The following is an 18,861-nucleotide window of genomic DNA, read 5'->3' as shown; positions in this document are numbered from 1 at the left end:
GACAGCACTGCCTGGCTGGGAATTTATAGAGGCTCAGAAAAAAGATGAACTGGCCCCATTCCTGCATCTCCTTTTGTTGGATTTGCTTTGCTGCCTCCAGACTGAGAGGTAAGAGACTGGTGGGTGGGTACCCACCTCTGCTCATCTGGGGCCACTTCTTTGGTGGGAGGTGGGGTGGGCCAGGACACAGAACCCGTGATCTAGCTGTAGGGAAGTGTCCCGTGCATTCAGGTTTGCACTCCTGGTCCCCGGAGTGCAAGGTAGGAAGAAACTCATCCTCCAAAGCTTGTCCCAAGCTGATGTTGGGTCGCCCCCAATTCCAGCCCTCGGTCTGTTGTTCTTTGCCTTGAGACACACACAGCGCTGAGTGTTGATCGGGTCCCTCTTTTTGAGCAGTCGTAGGAGCAGCAGATGGGAGATACGCTCAGAAGTTATTTAATGACCTCTTCGAAGATTATTCCAATGCTCTTCGTCCAGTAGAAGACACAGACAAGGTCCTGAATGTCACGCTGCAGATTACACTCTCCCAGATTAAGGACATGGTGAGTACACAGAGTGGTGCCTCTTCGGCATATTGCTTAGAAGAAACTAACAGTGCTTTTCAAAGAGATGTTTTAACTGGGAATTTGAGAGGGAAGGAGAACAGACAGCTCTGTGTGCAAGCGGGTGGGAGAGGGGGACACCCGGGGAAGGAAACGTTCTACAAAATTAATTTTGCTAATTGTTACCTATCCCGACCATTAACAGTAATAGTTTTAGATCATCTAAAGAAAGAGGGTGTTACATATCGCATGATTGCATCTCTATGAAATGTCCAAAATAGGCAAACCCACAGAGGCAGAGCAGAGTATCGGTTGCCAGGGGCAGTGGAAAGGACAGGGGACCAGGGAGTGACTGCTTGACAGTCTTAGGGTTTCTTATTTGGGTGACATAATGTTCTGGAATTAGATAGTGGTGATGGGTGCACAACACTGGGAATCTTCTGGAAGCCACCGAATGATTAAAATGTAAATCTTTAAGATGGTCAAAATGGTGAGTTTTGTATTATGTGCATATTATGTTATGTGCATTGTATGTTATGTGCATTTTATTCCAATTTAATAAACACAAAGGTGGTCTACCTTATTTACTGCTTATATGTGTTTAATTACACAAAATTATGAATCTTGATTTTTCTTCTGTCCATTGTAAATATTTCCTGACTTTCTCATTCAAATGAATCACCTGATAATTATTTTTTGGAGAAATTTGGGCAGTGGATTCGTGCAAAGATCTGATGACTTAAGTATTTGTCCACTTAACATTCCAAACACTAAATATAGCAGAAAAAATATGGCCTTGGCAGTCAGTCAAGGGGGCTAGACTGAGAGAGCTCTCACTCACAGAAAAAAGAGCAGTGCTCTTGGAATTCTGTGTGAAGAACAAGTGTTCTAGAGATGGAGGGCCAGCTGAGGTGTCCACTGGATAAAATTACATCTGGGTCAATTGTGCAGGATGAAAGGAACCAAATTCTGACCGCCTACTTATGGATCCGCCAAACCTGGCACGACGCCTATCTCACATGGGATCGAGACCAGTATGACGGCCTGGACTCCATCAGGATCCCCAGCGACCTGGTGTGGAGGCCGGACATTGTCCTGTACAACAAGTAAGTGCAAATCACTGGTTTCTCAGGAATGAACTTGTTGATGTAACAGGATTTAAACATAATGGAGAAGGAATATTTAAAACATGTGTAAGTCACCTGGCCAGTGTAGCTCAGTGGTTGAGCGTTGAGCCTGGAACCAAGAGGCCATTGGTTCAATTCCCAGTCAGGACATATGCCTGGCTTGGGGGGGGGGGGGGGGCTCCATCTCCTGTGTGGGATGTGCAGGAGGCAGTGGATCAATGATTCTCTCTCATCATTGATGTTTCTATCTCTCTCTCCCTCTCCCTAACTCTCTGAAATCAATTAAGAAAAGATGTTCCATCATTTAAAAAACAAAACAAAACAAATCACGTGTAAGTCAAGTGTCAATTTCTGTTTCTAGGCCCTAAAATAATGGTCATAAAATCTTAGATGATAAGATGGTAGTTCATAAAAGCTTGGAGCTACATTCCCCTTTTCAGGTAAGAACTGTCTCTCTAGAGGCTGTATTCATTTTCCAGATCTACTGTAATGAAGTACCTCAAACTGGGGGTGGGAGGCAGGGGCTTAAACAACAGAGATGTGTTAGCTCACAGTCTGGAGGCTAGACATGCATGATCAGGGTAAGGTGCCAGCTAGGCTGGTTCCTTCAGGGTAATGCAGAAGGCTCTGTGCCCGCCAGACTGGTGCAGCCACTGTGGAGAACAGTATGGAGTTTCCTTAAAACACTAAAAATGGAACTCCCATTTGACCCAGTGATCCCACTTCTAGGAATATATCCCAAGAAACTAGAAACACCAATCAGAAAGGATATATGCACCCCTATGTTCATAGCAGCACAATTCACCATAGTTAAGATTTGGAAACAGCCTAAGTGCCTATTAGCAGACGAGTGGATTAAAAAACATCTACACAATGGAATACTATGCTGCTGTAAAAAGGAAGGAACTCCTACCATTTGCAACAGCATGGATGGAGCTGGAGAGCATTATGCTAAGTGAAATAAGCCAGTCAGTGAAAGATAAATATCACATGATCTCACTCATTTCTGGATTATAATGAACAACACAAACTGATGAACAAAAACAGATCCAGAGACAAAAAAAGCATCGATCAGACCATCAAACCTCAGAGGGAAGGTAGGGGAGGGTGGGGGTAAGGGGGAGAGATCAACCAAAGGACTTGTATGCATGCGTATAAGCATAACCAATGGACACAGACAACAGGGGGGTGAGGGCATGAGTGGGGAGGTTGGGGGTAATGGGGGGATAAGGACACATATGTAATACCTTAATCAATAAAGAAATTAAAAAAAAAATCTGTGCCCGGCCTCTCCCCTGGCCTCTGGCGGTTGGTAGCAGTCTTTGTTGTTCTTTGACTTACAGAAGCATCACACCAATCTCTGCTTCATCTTCCCATGGCATTTTCTCTGTACTATCTGGGCCACATGTTCCCTTTTAATATGTTTTTTTCTTTAATTAATATCAGAGAGAGGAAGGCAGAGGGAGAGAGAGATAGAAACATCGATGAGAGAGAAACACTGGGGATTGAACCAGCAACTCAGGCATGTGCCCTGCCTGGGAATCAAACCAGTAACCTCCTGGTGTATGAGATGGTGCTCAACCAACTGAGCCACAGGGGTCAGGCACACAAGTTTCCTTCTATAAGGACAGCAGCTGTGCTGGATTAAGTATCTACCCTACTATACCTCATTTTAGCTAATTACTTCTGTAATGACTCTATTCTGAATAAGGTCACATTCTGAGGTGCTGAGGGCTAGGATTTCAACATAAGAATTTTGGGAGGGACACAATTCAACACATAATAGTGGTGTTCCCTTCTCCAAGATCACGTATCAGTAACAATGATACTACTAAGACTAAATCAGGATGGACCAGCTGGAAGCTGGCTTATGGATACTGGACTTTGTATGGAGAGGAGGAGGAACGAGGTTATAAGGTCACCAGTTGGCTGATCTCAGAGCAAGGGGCCTTGAGTAAATGTAGGTAAGGTTTATGTTTCTCAAACTGTAAAGCACACATGAATCACCCAAGGAGCTAATCAAAATACAGATTCTGAGTCAGTGGGTCTAGGGTAGAGTTTTTTATTCTGCACTTTTCTAAGCTCCAGATGTTAGAGCTACTGGTCTGTGGACCACATTTTGAGAAGGAGCCAGCTTGTTCTGTCACAATTCAGGCTCAGTTGCTCCACCTATTGTCAAAGGAGCTTCGATCTCTTTTTATTCTGGAACTCAAGTTTCCATGGGCTGGGAAAGGCTCCTCTTGGGCTCAGAACAAGGTGAGTGAGGGGCGGCTCAGGGGATCTCTCCTAAGAGAGAGCTCAGCCTGCAAGTGGGCACGAGTGCCCCTTCAGGAAGCAGCACTGGTGGGATGGATGGTGGGGCTGAGTGCACAGACGAGTCTACGCTGAGGGTCCAGGCACTCTGGTGACCGAAAGAACTGGCTGGCTCACTGTTCTCTCCTTCACCAGCCTACTCCTCCGGTTCTGGGGTGGGATTCTTACAGTCTCCACAGGGAAAGACCTGTGTGCACAAGTGCAAGGTGCCTAAGATCAGCTCAGTCTTTGATCAGCTCCAAGGGGATGAGGGGCTGCCTGGAGAGCGCTAAGTGGCCGAGGAAAGGGAAGAAAAGAGGGAAACAAATGACATATCCTCAGGGTCATCCTGTTCTGTCGACCTCCATTTTGAAAGTTGGTCCCTGTCATGTTTCATATTCTGGTTGAGAACACGGGGAAGGGGAAAAGAAGAAAGGAACATATATTGGACACATACTATGTGTCAGGCAGAGTTGGGGCTTTGCAAAGGGTGGTAGATAGAATAACCGCCCCCTAAGTGTCCACACCCTAATCCCGGAAACCTGTGAATATGTTACCTTATGAGGCAAAGGGGACTTTGCAGGTGTGATTACAGTAAGGCTTTGAGATGAGGAGATTACCTGGTGGGCCCAATGTAAACAGGAATTCTTATAAAAGAGGGACAGGAGGGTCAGAGTAGATGCCATGAAGGAAGCAGAGGGCAGAGTGATGCCCTGCTCCATGGCATGAAGGCAGCCTCGAGGAGCCGGAAAAGACGAGGAAAGGGACAGTCCTTCAGAGCCTCCACAGGAGTGCAGCCTTGTCTGCATCTTGATTTTAGGATTTCTGACCTCTCAGAACTCTAGAGATGTTCAATTTGTATTGTTTTAAGACACTAGGCTTATGGAATTTGTTACAATAGCAATAGAAATTAATACATATAATTTACTTACTTAATCTAATGTTCAAAAAGAAACTTTAAAGTATTATACTCCTTACTTTTACAGGTGAGATGTAACTTGCTCCAGGTTGTAAAACCTGAACCAGGTTTTGAACCAAAATCTCTTGGTGACATTTCTATGATGTCATGACACTTTCTCCAGGAGAATGGGCCTTAATTATTCAAGCAACCTATTTACCTACCTACCTACGTCTCTTCGTCAAATCTTTCTTCTGGGCAAGACATTCTGTAGTGTGTTGAAGAATAAATTAGGATTTTAAAACTCAGTCTCTGGCCTGGCTGGTGTGGCTTAGTGGTTGAGAGTTGACCTATGAACCAGGAGGTCATGGTTTGATTCCCTGTCAGGGCACATGCAGGCTCGATCCCCAGTGGGGGTGGTGTGTGTGTGTGTGTGTGTGTGTGTGTGTGCACAAAGCAGCCAAACAATGACTCTTTCACCATTGATGTTTCTATCTCTCTCTTTATCTCCCTTCCTCTCTGAAATCAATAAAATATGTTAAAAAACACACAAAACAAACGATGGATATTTAATTTGACTGGAGAGGCAGGGAAGGCTTCTCATAGGAGGTGAATCTTTTTTAAAATTTACTTTAAAATTTTATTTATCAATTACAGTTGACATTACTAGTGCTTTAAGAAGTGGGTCTTGAACAATGTATTAGATTTGTTCGTGCAAAATATTATAGATAGAAGAAAGGGTTTGAGTGAAGGAGGGAAACTCACAGGATGCGTTAGGGTTTCAGCCCTGGTGGGTGGAGTGTGAGTGAAGGAGACCGTGGGAGACATCAGGCTGGAAAGTGAGATGGGAGTAGATCATGGAACATCTGGGACACTAAACTAAGGAGGTTTGGAGTATTTGGTGGACAATAAGAAACCATTGCAAGTTTTGAGCTATAAAATCTGATCAGAGAAACCAGGGAGATAAAACAATAAGATATTGGTTTTAAAGTAAATAAATAGGAATGCCTTTAAACTCTTCCCTCTGGCTTCTGGGGAGCACCAGTGTGCAATTAAAGGGAGAAAATAAAGTGAGGTCAGGATATGCTACTTTCCTACAGAGCTATCTTTGGCTGTCTGTCCCTGAACAGAAGGTCATAACTCCTATGATGACTTGATCAACAGTCAATATGCCTTGCAAGGGTGGTGGAGAAAGAGATATCCCCAAAGGGAAATAAAAATTCTGTACCCCAAATTGCCAGGCATAAATGTTGACAAAGCAAAAAGAACATTTATCCAGAATAAATTATTATATCTTAAATTCTGGGTGAATAAGATTTTGTCCATGTTTTCCAAAAGTCCTACTACACATGTAAAACTTTTCTAAAAGCAACAAAAAGTTGCCTTAATATTCTTGTGCCCAAAGTTAACAAAATCAGGTAAGCAGAACCTCCCTTTCAGATTTTAGCTTTGACAGGTTTACATTTTGTCTGGATTTATAAGTCATTATACCTGGACCAGCAGAGTGGTATTGGGAATAGAGAGGAAGGGACATAAAGCAGAGATGCTTTTAAGGAAGAGCCCAAGACAACTTGCCCCTCACTAATCACAGGAGATGGAGGAGAAGAGAAAATTAGAGTTGATTTCAGATTTTCATGCCAAAGTAACAGGGAGAATGGTGACCCACAGCCAAAGACATTAAAGTGATGGACACAGGGCGGTGAGCTGTCTGGAATGGGAAGTTGGTGAGTTACTCCAGCAAGCTGCTTTCATTTTCTTCCTCTAACTTTCAGGGCTGACGATGAATCTTCCGAGCCTGTGAACACCAATGTGGTCCTGCGGTATGATGGGCTGATCACCTGGGACGCACCAGCCATCACCAAAAGCTCCTGTGTGGTGGACGTCACCTACTTCCCCTTTGACAACCAGCAGTGCAACCTGACCTTTGGTTCCTGGACCTACAATGGCAATCAGGTGGACATATTCAATGCCCTGGACAGTGGAGACCTCTCCGACTTCATTGAAGATGTGGAGTGGGAGGTCCATGGCATGCCTGCGGTGAAGAACGTGATCTCCTATGGCTGCTGCTCTGAGCCTTACCCCGATGTGACATTCACTCTCCTTCTGAAGAGGAGGTCCTCCTTCTATATTGTCAACCTCCTCATCCCCTGCGTCCTCATCTCTTTTCTGGCTCCCTTGAGTTTTTATCTCCCTGCAGCCTCTGGGGAAAAGGTCTCCCTGGGAGTGACCATCCTGTTGGCCATGACTGTATTTCAGCTCATGGTGGCAGAGATCATGCCGGCCTCAGAAAACGTCCCTCTGATAGGTGAGTTCAAGGGTCTTACACTTTGAGCCCAACTTTGTAGTGACTGCAGTGATATGTATGCCTTTAAACTTATTAACAGTTAGGCCAGCTTCACACTCAACACAGGCTGTCACATCCTTCATTTAGTGTCTTCAGTTGGCATCGTTGAATACAGGTGTGGCTTTTGGAAACAAAACTGGCCTTGTGGTCTCCAGACTGACCCAAAAGAAGATGGAGGGGCAATACAGTTTAGAGCAATGGTTCTCAAAGGGTGGTCCCCAGACCCACAGCATCAGCATCTTTTTTAGAAACGCAAATTCTCAGGGCCCACCCTTGACCTAATGAATTAGAGACCCTGAGGGTGAGGGCTGGCATCTGTTTTAACAAGCGTTCTGGGTGATTTTGAGTTTAAGGCCTTGATTTTTTAAAGTCAAAAGAAATCTACATTTGAACTCTGACTTCACCATTCATTCCTTGATTAATCTTTGACAAGTTATTTAATCTTTGAGTCTCTGCTACCTCATCAGCAAACTTCATGTAACTGCTACCTCATGTGTCATTGCTTAGCTCAGAGCCTGGCATATGGTAAGTACTGAGTAAAGAGTGACTCTTTTTATCTTTTCACATCACAAGAGGTCTCTCCTTGGGAAGAATGGTAAACGTGTTAGAAATGAACTGGGTTGAAGCCTACCATCTACCCTTAAAAGAATAATTCTCAGCCTTTATTGGGTATAATAGGTGTGTGAGGGCTTGTGAAAATTCAGGTTCCTATATCTATAGAGTTTAATTTAGCAATCTTGGGCAAGATTTGAGAATCTGAGGTGATTCTAAAGTGGATCACATTTTTAAAAATCTGCAATAATGAAATGTCCTCCTAAGGGTAGAATGTAGACTGAGACTACAATTCCTGTCTCCTGTATTTTTTTTTTACCTACCTCATTCTGAGTTCCCTCCTAACACCTTCCATACCTACGCCCTGCCACCAAGGATATCACTCAGCTGCAACACCTCTATGTTATTGTAAAAGATGCTTACCCTTCCCTGACTGATTTGGATCAGTGGATACAGTGCTGACCTGCAGATTGAAGGCTCCTGGGTTCGATTCTGGTCAACGGGACATGCCTGGGTTGCGGGCTCTCTCCCCAGTAGGGGGTGTGCAGGAGGCAGCCCGATCAATGATTCTCTCTTAATCATTGATGCTCCTATCTCTCTCTCCCTTCCTCTCTGAAATCAATAAAAATAGATTAAAAAATGAAAAAATAAATTTTAAAAAAGTTGCTTACCCAAATAAAAAGCTAGACCTATTTTTTAGTTCCTTAAAGTAGACAATGAGGAGAAATTTCAGAACAAGAGACTTAACAGACCAATATCAAAGGGATATTGCATTGCCCCCTTTACCCTCCACTGAATCCCGTATTATTTAATATTAGAGACTCAGTGCATGAAATTCATGCACTAGCAGGGTCCCTGGTGGCTGCCGGCTGCCAGCTGGGGCCTCCCTCCCTCCCCCTGGCCGGCCCTGCCCCCTGGTAGAACTCCTGGATGCACTCCCAGTCAAGAGGACAATTTGCATACTGCACTCCCAGTCAAGAGGACAATTTGCATACTGCGTTTTTCTTCCATAGGATTCAGATGTTACTACATTGATTTCTCTGTTTGGAGGTTTGTTTCTTACATCTCTCCAAGCAAAACACAGACACAGACACACACAGACATACACACACCTTTTTAAGAGATAGACACAGAAGGTTCTCTAATCCCCATCGCACCACTAAAGAGCAGGAGGTATATTGGCATTTTCATGACCTTTTCTGAGAGGCAGAAATGATGGACAGTGATGATATCCAATCATAACCCTATCTGAGGCAGCACCAATTGGTAAATCCCTCTCCCTTCTTTAGCAGTGACATTCAACAGTAAGCTGGCTCAGTTCTGAAGAGCAATGTCTCAGGACATGTGTTGGAAATTTTACAAGCATTACTTGTTCTATTTCTGTGATAATATAAAAATGTATTTTTTTGGAGTACCCATACGACTGTCAGCTGATTTCTCAACAGAAACTATGCAGGCCAGAAGGGAGTGGCAAGAAATACTCAAAGTGATGAATACCAAAAACCTACAACCAAGATTACTTTACCCAGCAAAGCTATCATTCAGAATTGAAGGTCAGATAAAGAGCTTCACAGATAAGAAAAAGCTAAAGGAGTTCATCACCAGCAAACCAGTATTATATGAAATGCTGAAAGGTATCCTTTAAGAAGAGGAAGAAGAAGAAAAAGGTAAAGATACAAATTATGAACAACAAATACACATCTATCAACAAGTGAATCTAAAAATCAAGTGAATAAATAGTCTTATGAACAGAATAAACTGGTGAATATAATAGAATCAGGGGCATAGAAAGGGAGTGGACTGACTATTCTGGGGGGAAAAGGGGTGTGGGAGATGCGGGAAGAGACTGGACAAAAATCGTACACCTATGGATGAGGACAGTTGGGGGGGGATGGTAAGGGCAGAGGGTGGGGTGGGAACCGGGTGGAGGGGAGCTATGGGGGGGGGGGAAGGAACAACTGTAATAATCTAAACAATAAAAATTTAATTAAAAAAATAATAAAATGAAATAAAATATTAGAGAGAGTAGAAGGGAGGGGGAGAGACAGAGAAACATTGGTATGAGAGAGACACATCCATTGGTTGCCTTCTGCATGACCCAACCAGGGCCTGTAACCAATGTACATGCCTTTGACGGGAATCGAACCCGTGACTCTTCAGAGCATGGGCCGACACTCTATCCTCTGAGCCAAACTGGCTAAGGTGGTTCTTATATTTCTTTTTGAAAAATATATTTTTACTGATTTCAGAGAGGAAGGAAGAGGGAGAGAGAGAGAGAAATATGAATGATGAGAGACAAGAGAGAACCATTGATCAGCAGCCTCCTGCAGGCCCCACACTGGGGATCAAGCCCACAACCCGGGTATGTGCCCTTGACTGGAGTCAAACCTGGGACCTTTCAGTCCACAGGCCGATACTCTATCCACTGAGTCAAACCAGCTAGGGCTGCCCCGCCCCCCCCCCCCCCCCCCCCCCATTTTTAAATTGATTTTTGAAGAGAGGAAGGGAGAGAAACATTGATGTGGGACTGAACCACCGGCTGCCTCCTGCACGCCCGGAACCGACCAGGAATCCAACCCGCGATCACCACACGTCCCCCCGCCGCCGCCCCCCCCCCCCCCCAACCCGAGGACAGAGCACTTCGCTCTAACCACTGACCACCTGGCAGGTGGCCTTGCTGTGTGTGAGGAGCAGCGGGCTCCGGCCGGCACTGCAGGGGAAGAGCCACCAGGGGGCGCCAGGGACCAGTGCGAGGGACAACGGGGCAGGGCGGGGAGGGGCGGGCGCCTGCCCCCGCCTGGTTCCAGGCAGAACCTGGAGAATAGGTCATAATCCTGCGTCAACGCTCAGGATAAAAGGACGCTCTGGGCGCACACCACCGCAGTTTCTCTTCAGACTCCGGACCAGCAACAGCGGCGGTGTCGGCGCAGGCGGGGGAAGCCGTAGCCATGGCGGTGGCTGTGGCCTTGGTGGGAGCCGTCAACCGGACGGAGCTAGGCCTCGCGGAAGAACTCGCCAAACTCGAGTATCTGTCTTTGGTGTCGAAGGTTTGCACTGAGTTGAACAATCACTTGGGGATCAACGACAAGGATCTGGCTGAGTTTGTGATCAGTCTTGCTGAGAAAAATACCACCTTTGTTACTTTTAAGACTTCCCTGGTCAGAAATGGTGCAGAATTCACGGATTCTCTTATCAGTAACTTGCTGCGTCTCATACAAACCATGCGGCCTCCCCCAAAGCCTTCTACCGGCAAGGATCCAGTTGTCAAACCCAAAACTGAGAAAGAAAAGCTGAAAGAACTCTTTCCAGTCCTTTGCCAACCAGACAACCCTTCTGTTCGGACCATGCTGGATGAGGATGATGTGAAAGTCGCTGTGGATGTCCTGGAAGAACTGGAGGCTTTAATGCCCAGTGCAGCGGGCCAGGAGAAGCAAAGAGATGCCGAGCACCGGGACAAGGCAAAGAAGAAGAAGAAGAAGAAGCGGAGCCGGAGCCGAGAACGAGACTGTGATAGAGACCACAAGCAGAGACACCAGTCCCGCTCTCGATCACGTTCCAGGACCCGGGAGAGGAATAAAGGGAAGTCTAGATATCGGTCCAGGAGCAGAAGTCAGAGTCCCCCCAGAGACCGGAAGGACCGAGACAAATGTGGGGAGAGGAATCTGGACAGATGGCAGGATAAGCACGTGGACTGCCCTTCCCCGGAAGAGCCTGCTATCGGGGACATTTACAATGGCAGAGTTACCGGCATCATGCAGTTTGGATGTTTTGTGCAGCTAGAGGGACTAAGGAAGCGGTGGGAAGGCCTGGTGCATATTTCTGAGCTCCGGCGGGAAGGCCGTGTCGCTAACGTGGCTGATGTGGTGAGCAAAGGCCAGAGAGTCAAGGTCAAAGTGTTGTCCTTCACTGGGACCAAGACCAGTTTGAGCATGAAGGATGTGGATCAAGAGACTGGGGAAGATCTAAACCCAAATCGACGACGAAATCTTGTCGGGGAGACCAATGAGGAGACTTCTATGAGGAACCCGGGCAGACCCACTCACCTCTCCCTTGTCAGTGCCCCTGAAGTAGAGGATGACTCGCAGGAGCGCAAGCGCCTTACCCACATCTCTGACCCAGAGAAGTGGGAGATCAAACAGATGATTGCTGCTAATGTACTTTCTAAAGAAGAGTTTCCAGACTTTGAGGAAGAGACTGGCATTCTTCCTAAAGTTAATGATGAAGAAGATGAGGACCTTGAGATTGAACTGGTTGAGGAAGAGCCTCCCTTCCTGAGAGGGCACACCAAGCAAAGCATGGACATGAACCCTATTGAAATTGTTAAGAACCCAGATGGCTCGCTCTCTCATGCAGCCATGATGCAGAGTGCCTTGGCCAAAGAAAGGCGGGAGCTCAAGCAAGCCCAGTGGGAAGCCGAGATGGATTCTATTCCCATGGGACTCAACAAACATTGGGTTGATCCTTTGCCTGATATGGAAGGCAGGCAGATTGCTGCCAACATGAGGGGTATTGGGATGATGCCCAATGACATCCCCGAGTGGAAGAAGCATGCCTTTGGGGGCAACAAAGCTTCTTATGGAAAAAAGACCCAGATGTCAATCCTTGAGCAGAGAGAGAGCCTGCCCATCTACAAACTGAAGGAGCAGCTGGTCCAGGCTGTCCATGAAAATCAGATCCTGATTGTTATTGGAGAGACAGGATCTGGGAAGACAATGCAGATCACCCAGTACCTGGCGGAGGCGGGCTACACTTCCAGGGGCAAGGTTGGATGTACCCAGCCCAGAAGAGTGGCAGCCATATCAGTGGCCAAAAGAGTGTCAGAGGAGTTTGGTTGTTGCTTAGGCCAAGAGGTTGGCTATACCATTCGATTTGAGGACTGTACCAGCCCTGAAACAGTCATCAAGTACATGACAGACGGGATGTTGCTCCGAGAGTGCCTGATTGACCCCAACCTCACGCAGTATGCCATCATCATGTTGGATGAGGCGCATGAGAGAACAATCCACACTGATGTGCTCCTTGGATTGTTGAAGAAGACTGTTCATAAACGGCAGGACATGAAGCTGATTGTCACCTCAGCTACCTTGGATGCAGTGAAGTTTTCTCAGTACTTCTATGAAGCTCCCATCTTCACCATCCCTGGTCGAACATATCCAGTGGAAATACTGTACACAAAGGAACCTGAGACAGATTATCTGGACGCGGCTTGATCACCGTCATGCAGATCCATTTAACAGAACCACCAGGTGACATCCTGGTCTTTCTGACTGGTCAGGAGGAGATCGACACTGCCTGTGAGATCCTGTATGAAAGAATGAAATCCCTGGGACCTGATGTTCCAGAGTTGATTATCCTCCCAGTGTACTCTGCTCTTCCCAGTGAGATGCAGACCCGAATCTTTGAACCAGCTCCACCTGGCAGCAGAAAGGTCGTGATTGCCACCAACATTGCAGAGACATCGCTGACTATTGATGGCATCTACTTTGTGGTGGACCCTGGCTTTGTGAAGCAGAAAGTTTACAATTCCAAGACAGGGATCAACCAGCTCATGGTGACTCCTATTTCTCAGGCTCAGGCAAAGCAACGAGCTGGCAGAGCTGGAAGAACAGGCCCAGGCAAGTGTTACAGGCTGTACACAGAACGAGCCTACCGAGATGAAATGCTGACCACCAATGTGCCAGAAATCCAGAGAACCAACCTTGCAAGCACAGTGCTCTCGCTCAAGGCCATGGGCATCAATGACCTTCTGTCCTTTAACTTCATGGATGCCCCACCAATGGAAACCTTGATGACAGCCTTGGAGCAACTGTACACACTGGGGGCCCTGGATGATGAGGGTCTGCTTACTCGCGTGGGCCGCAGGATGGCAGAATTCCCACTGGAACCAATGCTGTGCAAAATGCTGATCATGTCTGTGCATCTGGGCTGCAGTGAGGAAATGCTGACCATTGTATCCATGCTGTCTGTGCAGAACGTTTTTTACAGGCCCAAGGATAAACAAGCCCTTGCTGATCAGAAGAAGGCCAAATTCCACCAAACCGAAGGAGACCACCTCACCCTGTTGGCCGTGTACAATTCTTGGAAGAACAACAAGTTTTCCAACCCATGGTGCTATGAGAACTTTATCCAAGCTCGTTCTTTGCGCCGGGCCCAGGACATTCGCAAGCAGATGTTAGGCATAATGGACAGACACAAGCTGGATGTGGTGTCCTGCGGTAAGTCCACAGTCCGAGTGCAGAAGGCCATCTGCAGTGGATTCTTCCGAAATGCTGCCAAGAAAGATCCACAGGAGGGTTACCGGACACTGATTGACCAGCAAGTGGTCTACATCCACCCTTCCAGTGCTCTCTTCAACAGACAGCCGGAATGGGTGGTGTACCATGAGCTGGTGCTGACCACAAAGGAGTACATGCGTGAGGTCAACACCATCGACCCCTGGTGGCTTGTGGAGTTTGCTCCTGCCTTCTTCAAGGTCTCCGACCCAACAAAGTTAAGCAAGCAGAAGAAGCAGCAGCGCCTGGAACCCTTGTACAACCGCTATGAGGAGCCCAATGCCTGGCGAATATCCCGGGCTTTCCGGCGGCGCTGACAGGCCAGACTTGTTTGTCTCCTGCGGCAGTGGTCCAGGGCTTGGACTCACTCTTATTGGTGAAAAGCTGACCATGAGGATACAATCTTAACTGGACATTTTCCAAACTTGTTTTACATTTCTTCCCTTGTGGTAAAATAAAAACAGGGATTTATGCCTGGTTTGACCAGAATGTCCAGCCGGCACTACCTCAAGTCACTGGGGCCACCTAGGGCTCACAACCAACACAAGTTCACTGTATCATCTCCAAGAAAGGGGTAACTCGTGCAGCCCTGGGATAGGAAATGGTTTGTGAGCACGGGACACCTGGACATACAGACAGATGGACACGATGGGGATCTTGATGCCCTAGCTGGTACTGTGTGGAGGAGGGAGCCATGAACCTCTTTGAAAGTGTTGGCCCCACTTCCTGCTCCTGTCCAGCCCCTGTACTTTCCCTTGGCCTGATAATATTTATTTTCTTATTAAGGAAATAACAATGGGGAAAAAAATTCTGATTAACCTTTGGGCAGGACGAAGCTCGCTGGGAGTGGGAGAGGCGGGAGATGGTGAGAGAGCATTCCCGGAGAGAGAGGGACCGCCTGGAGCAGCTGGAAAGGAAGCTGGAGTGGGAGCACAAGCTGCAGGAGCAGCAGAAGGAGCAGTGGGAGACTGTGGGTCAGACCCGGTCCTGCCCGGGTGACGGGCTGCTGCGGCCCGGGCTGCAGTGACATGGCCTCGAGTTGAACTGCTGGCCTCGTTTTCCACATTTCATTTCTATTTTGTCTTGGCTTGTAAATTTGTAGAATTAAATCTTATTTCCTTGTGGAAAAAAATAATAAAAAATCCAGAACAAGAGATTAAAAAAATGTATTTTTTTTTTTTAGGAAGGGTGCACACAGATCTTGAGAATATTTATTAGCAATCACAATTTATTTGTAGCACTCATGAAATGAACTTCTAGTCATAGAAACGTGTTCAAGTTTTCTTTATAAGTATAGCATTTGATCTGGGCATCTGGCCTTTAGCTTTTACCAAGTTCCATTTAATTTTAGTTTACTCAGAGCTTTTAACAAATAATAAACAGGTGATGAATATTATTAAATCCATTATCTCCATCTGTTAAGATATGCATGTAAGTTTTCTCTTTTACTCTCTATTAAAGTAGTGAATTAGGTTTTCTGATGTTGAACTAAACCCTCTTTATCATGATGAATTATCATTTAAAGACACCAATTGAGTTAGCTTGCTAATAATTTTAATAGGATTTTCTCAAATATGTCTATAAGTGAAATGGCCTTAATATTTCCTTTCTTGTTACTTTTGGAATCAAGGTTAAATTGACTTCACAAAATGAGCCAGGCAGTTTTTCCTCTTTTTCTATTTCTGGAACAACTTGAATGAAATAAATTATCCGTTCCTTAAAAGTTTGGCAAAACTCACCTACAAAGTCTTCTGGCCCTAGAGTATTTGGGGGGTCGATATATTTGATTAATTCCATTTCTAATCAAGTGTTCTTTCTTCTTATGCTATGTTTGACATCTGATATATTTCTAGAAATTTGATCTAGGTTTTCAAATGTAGTATCATGCAACTATTTATAAGATTATTATATTGTTTTCTCAATTTTGATTCTCTTATTTCCTCTTTTGCATCCTCTTTCTCCCCTCTACCACCTGCCTCTATTTCATGTGCAGTCTTACCAAAAGTTTATCGATTTCATTATTTTAAAAAAGTAGCTCCCTTTCAATGTTATTCATTTTCTTGGATTTTTTGGTTCTATATTTTATAAATTTTTACCTTTATCTTTGTTTCCTTTTTTCATCTTTTTTTAGGATTATTCACTTTATTATATAATCACATGTTAAATAGATAGGGACACAGTGTCTCCTCTTATTCAATAGTAATGAGCTTTCACATTAATGAGGCCTGAAGACAATTCAGAGAACTGGCTGAGATTGTTAATTATTTGTTTGTCTGTTGAAAGTGAACATTTTTCACATCAGGATCTCAGCGAACATTTACAAACCTTTTAAGTAGGTATAAGGGGCAGTTCTGAGGACTTTACATGAGTCACCTCAATTAAGCTTCACTATATTCCTATGAGTTAGATACTAGTATTATATTCATTTTGCTAAGGAAGAAGCTCAGGCTTAGCAGCATTATATAACTTGTTTCAGGACACAAGTCTAGTGGGTGACAGAACCTGGGATTTGAACCCAGGAAGTTTGATTCAAAAGTCTATAGTAGTACTCATTAGTGTATATGGCTTCCTTAGAAAAAGTGTGTTTTGATTGTTTTGTTTTGTTTTGTTTTTTGAGCCAAACATGAGGTCAGTTTTAAGCTGACTTGGTTGTTGATATTTTTCAGGCAAATACTACATAGCCACGATGGCCTTGATCACAGCCTCCACTGCCTTGACCATTATGGTGATGAATATCCACTTCTGTGGGGCTGAGGCCCGGCCAGTGCCACACTGGGCCAGGGTGGTTATACTGAAATACATGTCCAGGATCTTGTTCGTCTACGACGTGGGTGAGAGTTGCCTTAGCCCCCGCCACGACAGGGAGCGGGGCCGCCTCACAAAGGTTTATGGCAAACTTCCAGAGGCTAATCTGAAAACAGCCAGGAACAAAGACCTTCCCAGAAAGAAGGAAATGAACAAACTCTTAAAGAATGACTTGGGGTGCCAAGGTGAGACCCAGCGGGATGCTGACGATTACTGTGCACGGTACAAAGTGCTGACGAGGAATATCGAATACATTGCCAAGTGCCTCAAAGACCACAAGGCCACCAATTCCAAGGGGAGTGAATGGAAGAAGGTTGCGAAAGTCATAGATCGATTCTTCATGTGGATTTTTTTCATTATGGTGTTTGTGATGACTGTTTTGATCATAGCAAGAGCAGATTAATGAGCACTTGGTATGTGGGGATAAAGTAATAGAATTCTCTGTGATCTACAATAATAATAATTCCTCCAAGTCTTCTCTATTTTAATTACAGAAGTACTTTTACCAGTTAGGTTGCATTTGGCTGCAAATAACAGAAAACCCAATGAACCATAACTTAAATAGAAACTACTCATCTACACAAAAATAAATCCACAGTTACGAAGTTCAAGGATCTTTTCATTTTTCCTGTGTTGTTTTAAGGCATTAAATTTGTGGTAATCGGTTACAACAGTAATAGAAAACTAATATAGGAACCAGAGTAATTCTGTGCATATAACATTTTCCATGTTTTAGATTATTTGTTTGGGATAGGTTTGACTATAGCCAGATTGAAATGATTCTATTGAGCCATTTCTAGATATTTCAACTAGGTTTTCAAATGTATTATCATGCAGCTGTTTATAAGATTCTTATATTGCTTTCTAAAATTTGATTTCTAAAAATTTAAACTTTATCCTGAAAACATTAGGAATCCACAAAAGGATTAAACCAAGGGAATGATAGTGTCAGATTTATGTTTCAGAAATAAGATGGTGGTGACTATGAGATTGTAGAGATAAGATAGAAGAGGTAGAGAGATCTATTGGAATGTGTTGTTTTTGTTTTATCAATTCAAGAAAGAGATAATGAAAGTGTGACCCAAGATGAGGGGAATAAGAAAACGAGTCACAATGTATTTATGACCTAGAATAGAAGAAACTTGGTGACTGGTTGGATATGGGGTTACGGAGAGAGTGGTATTGAGGATAATTCTGGGCTTTCTATCTCAGACAACTGAGGTGAGAAATAAAGGAAGACCAGGTTTTGGAGGAAAGAATTCTGTTTAGGACATCTTGAGCTGGAAGTGCTTCTGGGATATGCTGGTATAGATATCCAGTAAGTAGCTGAATGTACATTTGGAACTTTGGATATAAGTGAAAGCTTAACACTACGGTGTCGGGTGAATTTCCCGCCAAAATATAAGATGGCGCGGGCAATTATTTAGGTTTCCCGCGCAAAATCAGAGTTAGTTTAAAATGCCTATATCTTTTGAAGTATGGGTTCGATTGAAATGAAATTTTCGGTTTCTTGTGTAAAAAATGAAAATTTATTCAATCACAGACATTTTTTTATCTATTCAGTACATAAATAATTCGATATATATAAACTAAATACGAAAAACCCAAAAAATACTTATTACCTAAAAATATACACATATTTTTAAAGTTTAAAATAAAATTTTCATAATAAATCAAAACAAATAGAAATTAATAGTTTTTTAGCGTATGATATTTTTCAAAACACGCCCCTTTATGTAGAGGTATATTGCAAAATTTGCACATGTAGCGTGTCTCACTGCGCAATTTATGAACGGAACATACGCGACACCTTCTCAAAATGTTTTTCTTTTTTCCACTTCCGACAATTGCCTGTAACGTATGCTTTCTCATGTCCATTGATAGCCTGCATGGTGGATCAGATGTAGGTGGTTTAGCCCACATTCCAGAAGTAGACGGTACTGGTTGAAGGTCTGGAACAATGTCCATGTCCTCTGGAATATCATCCGTCAACCAGTGGATAGCTGTTTGTTTCAAAAACATTTTAAAA

At 44.4% G+C, this 18,861-nt stretch overlaps 1 protein-coding gene and 1 pseudogene across 1 annotated transcript; both read left to right on the top strand.

Moving 5' to 3' along the window:
* On the top strand, positions 1 to 17,438 carry CHRNA9 (cholinergic receptor nicotinic alpha 9 subunit). Its single transcript, XM_070410683.1, has 5 exons — positions 1 to 108; positions 397 to 542; positions 1,494 to 1,648; positions 6,632 to 7,164; positions 16,694 to 17,438. The coding sequence occupies exons 1-5, from the start codon at positions 45 to 47 to the stop codon at positions 17,233 to 17,235; spliced, it is 1,440 nt and encodes a 479-aa protein (XP_070266784.1). The 5' UTR covers positions 1 to 44; the 3' UTR covers positions 17,236 to 17,438.
* Positions 10,704 to 14,344, top strand: LOC139007326 (ATP-dependent RNA helicase DHX8 pseudogene; annotated as a pseudogene).
* Positions 17,439 to 18,861: the final 1,423 nt, after the last annotated feature.

Source organism: Myotis yumanensis, unplaced genomic scaffold (genome assembly GCF_028538775.1).
Source record: "Myotis yumanensis isolate MYYU_CA2020_CCGP unplaced genomic scaffold, mMyoYum1.0.hap1 SCAF_1, whole genome shotgun sequence".
Lineage (NCBI taxonomy): Eukaryota > Metazoa > Chordata > Mammalia > Chiroptera > Vespertilionidae > Myotis > Myotis yumanensis.
Note: the sequence above shows the minus strand (reverse complement) of the source record. Positions and strands in the feature narration are given on the sequence as shown.

Excerpts from the sequence above, each read along its gene's own strand:
- CHRNA9 (XM_070410683.1), top strand. The coding sequence starts at position 45 with ATGAACTGGCCCCATTCCTGCATCTCCTTTTGTTGGATTTGCTTTGCT. Across the intron at positions 109-396 it reads TGCTGCCTCCAGACTGAGAG|TCGTAGGAGCAGCAGATGGG; the intron begins GTAAGAGACTGG and ends CTTTTTGAGCAG. Across the intron at positions 543-1,493 it reads TCTCCCAGATTAAGGACATG|GATGAAAGGAACCAAATTCT; the intron begins GTGAGTACACAG and ends TCAATTGTGCAG.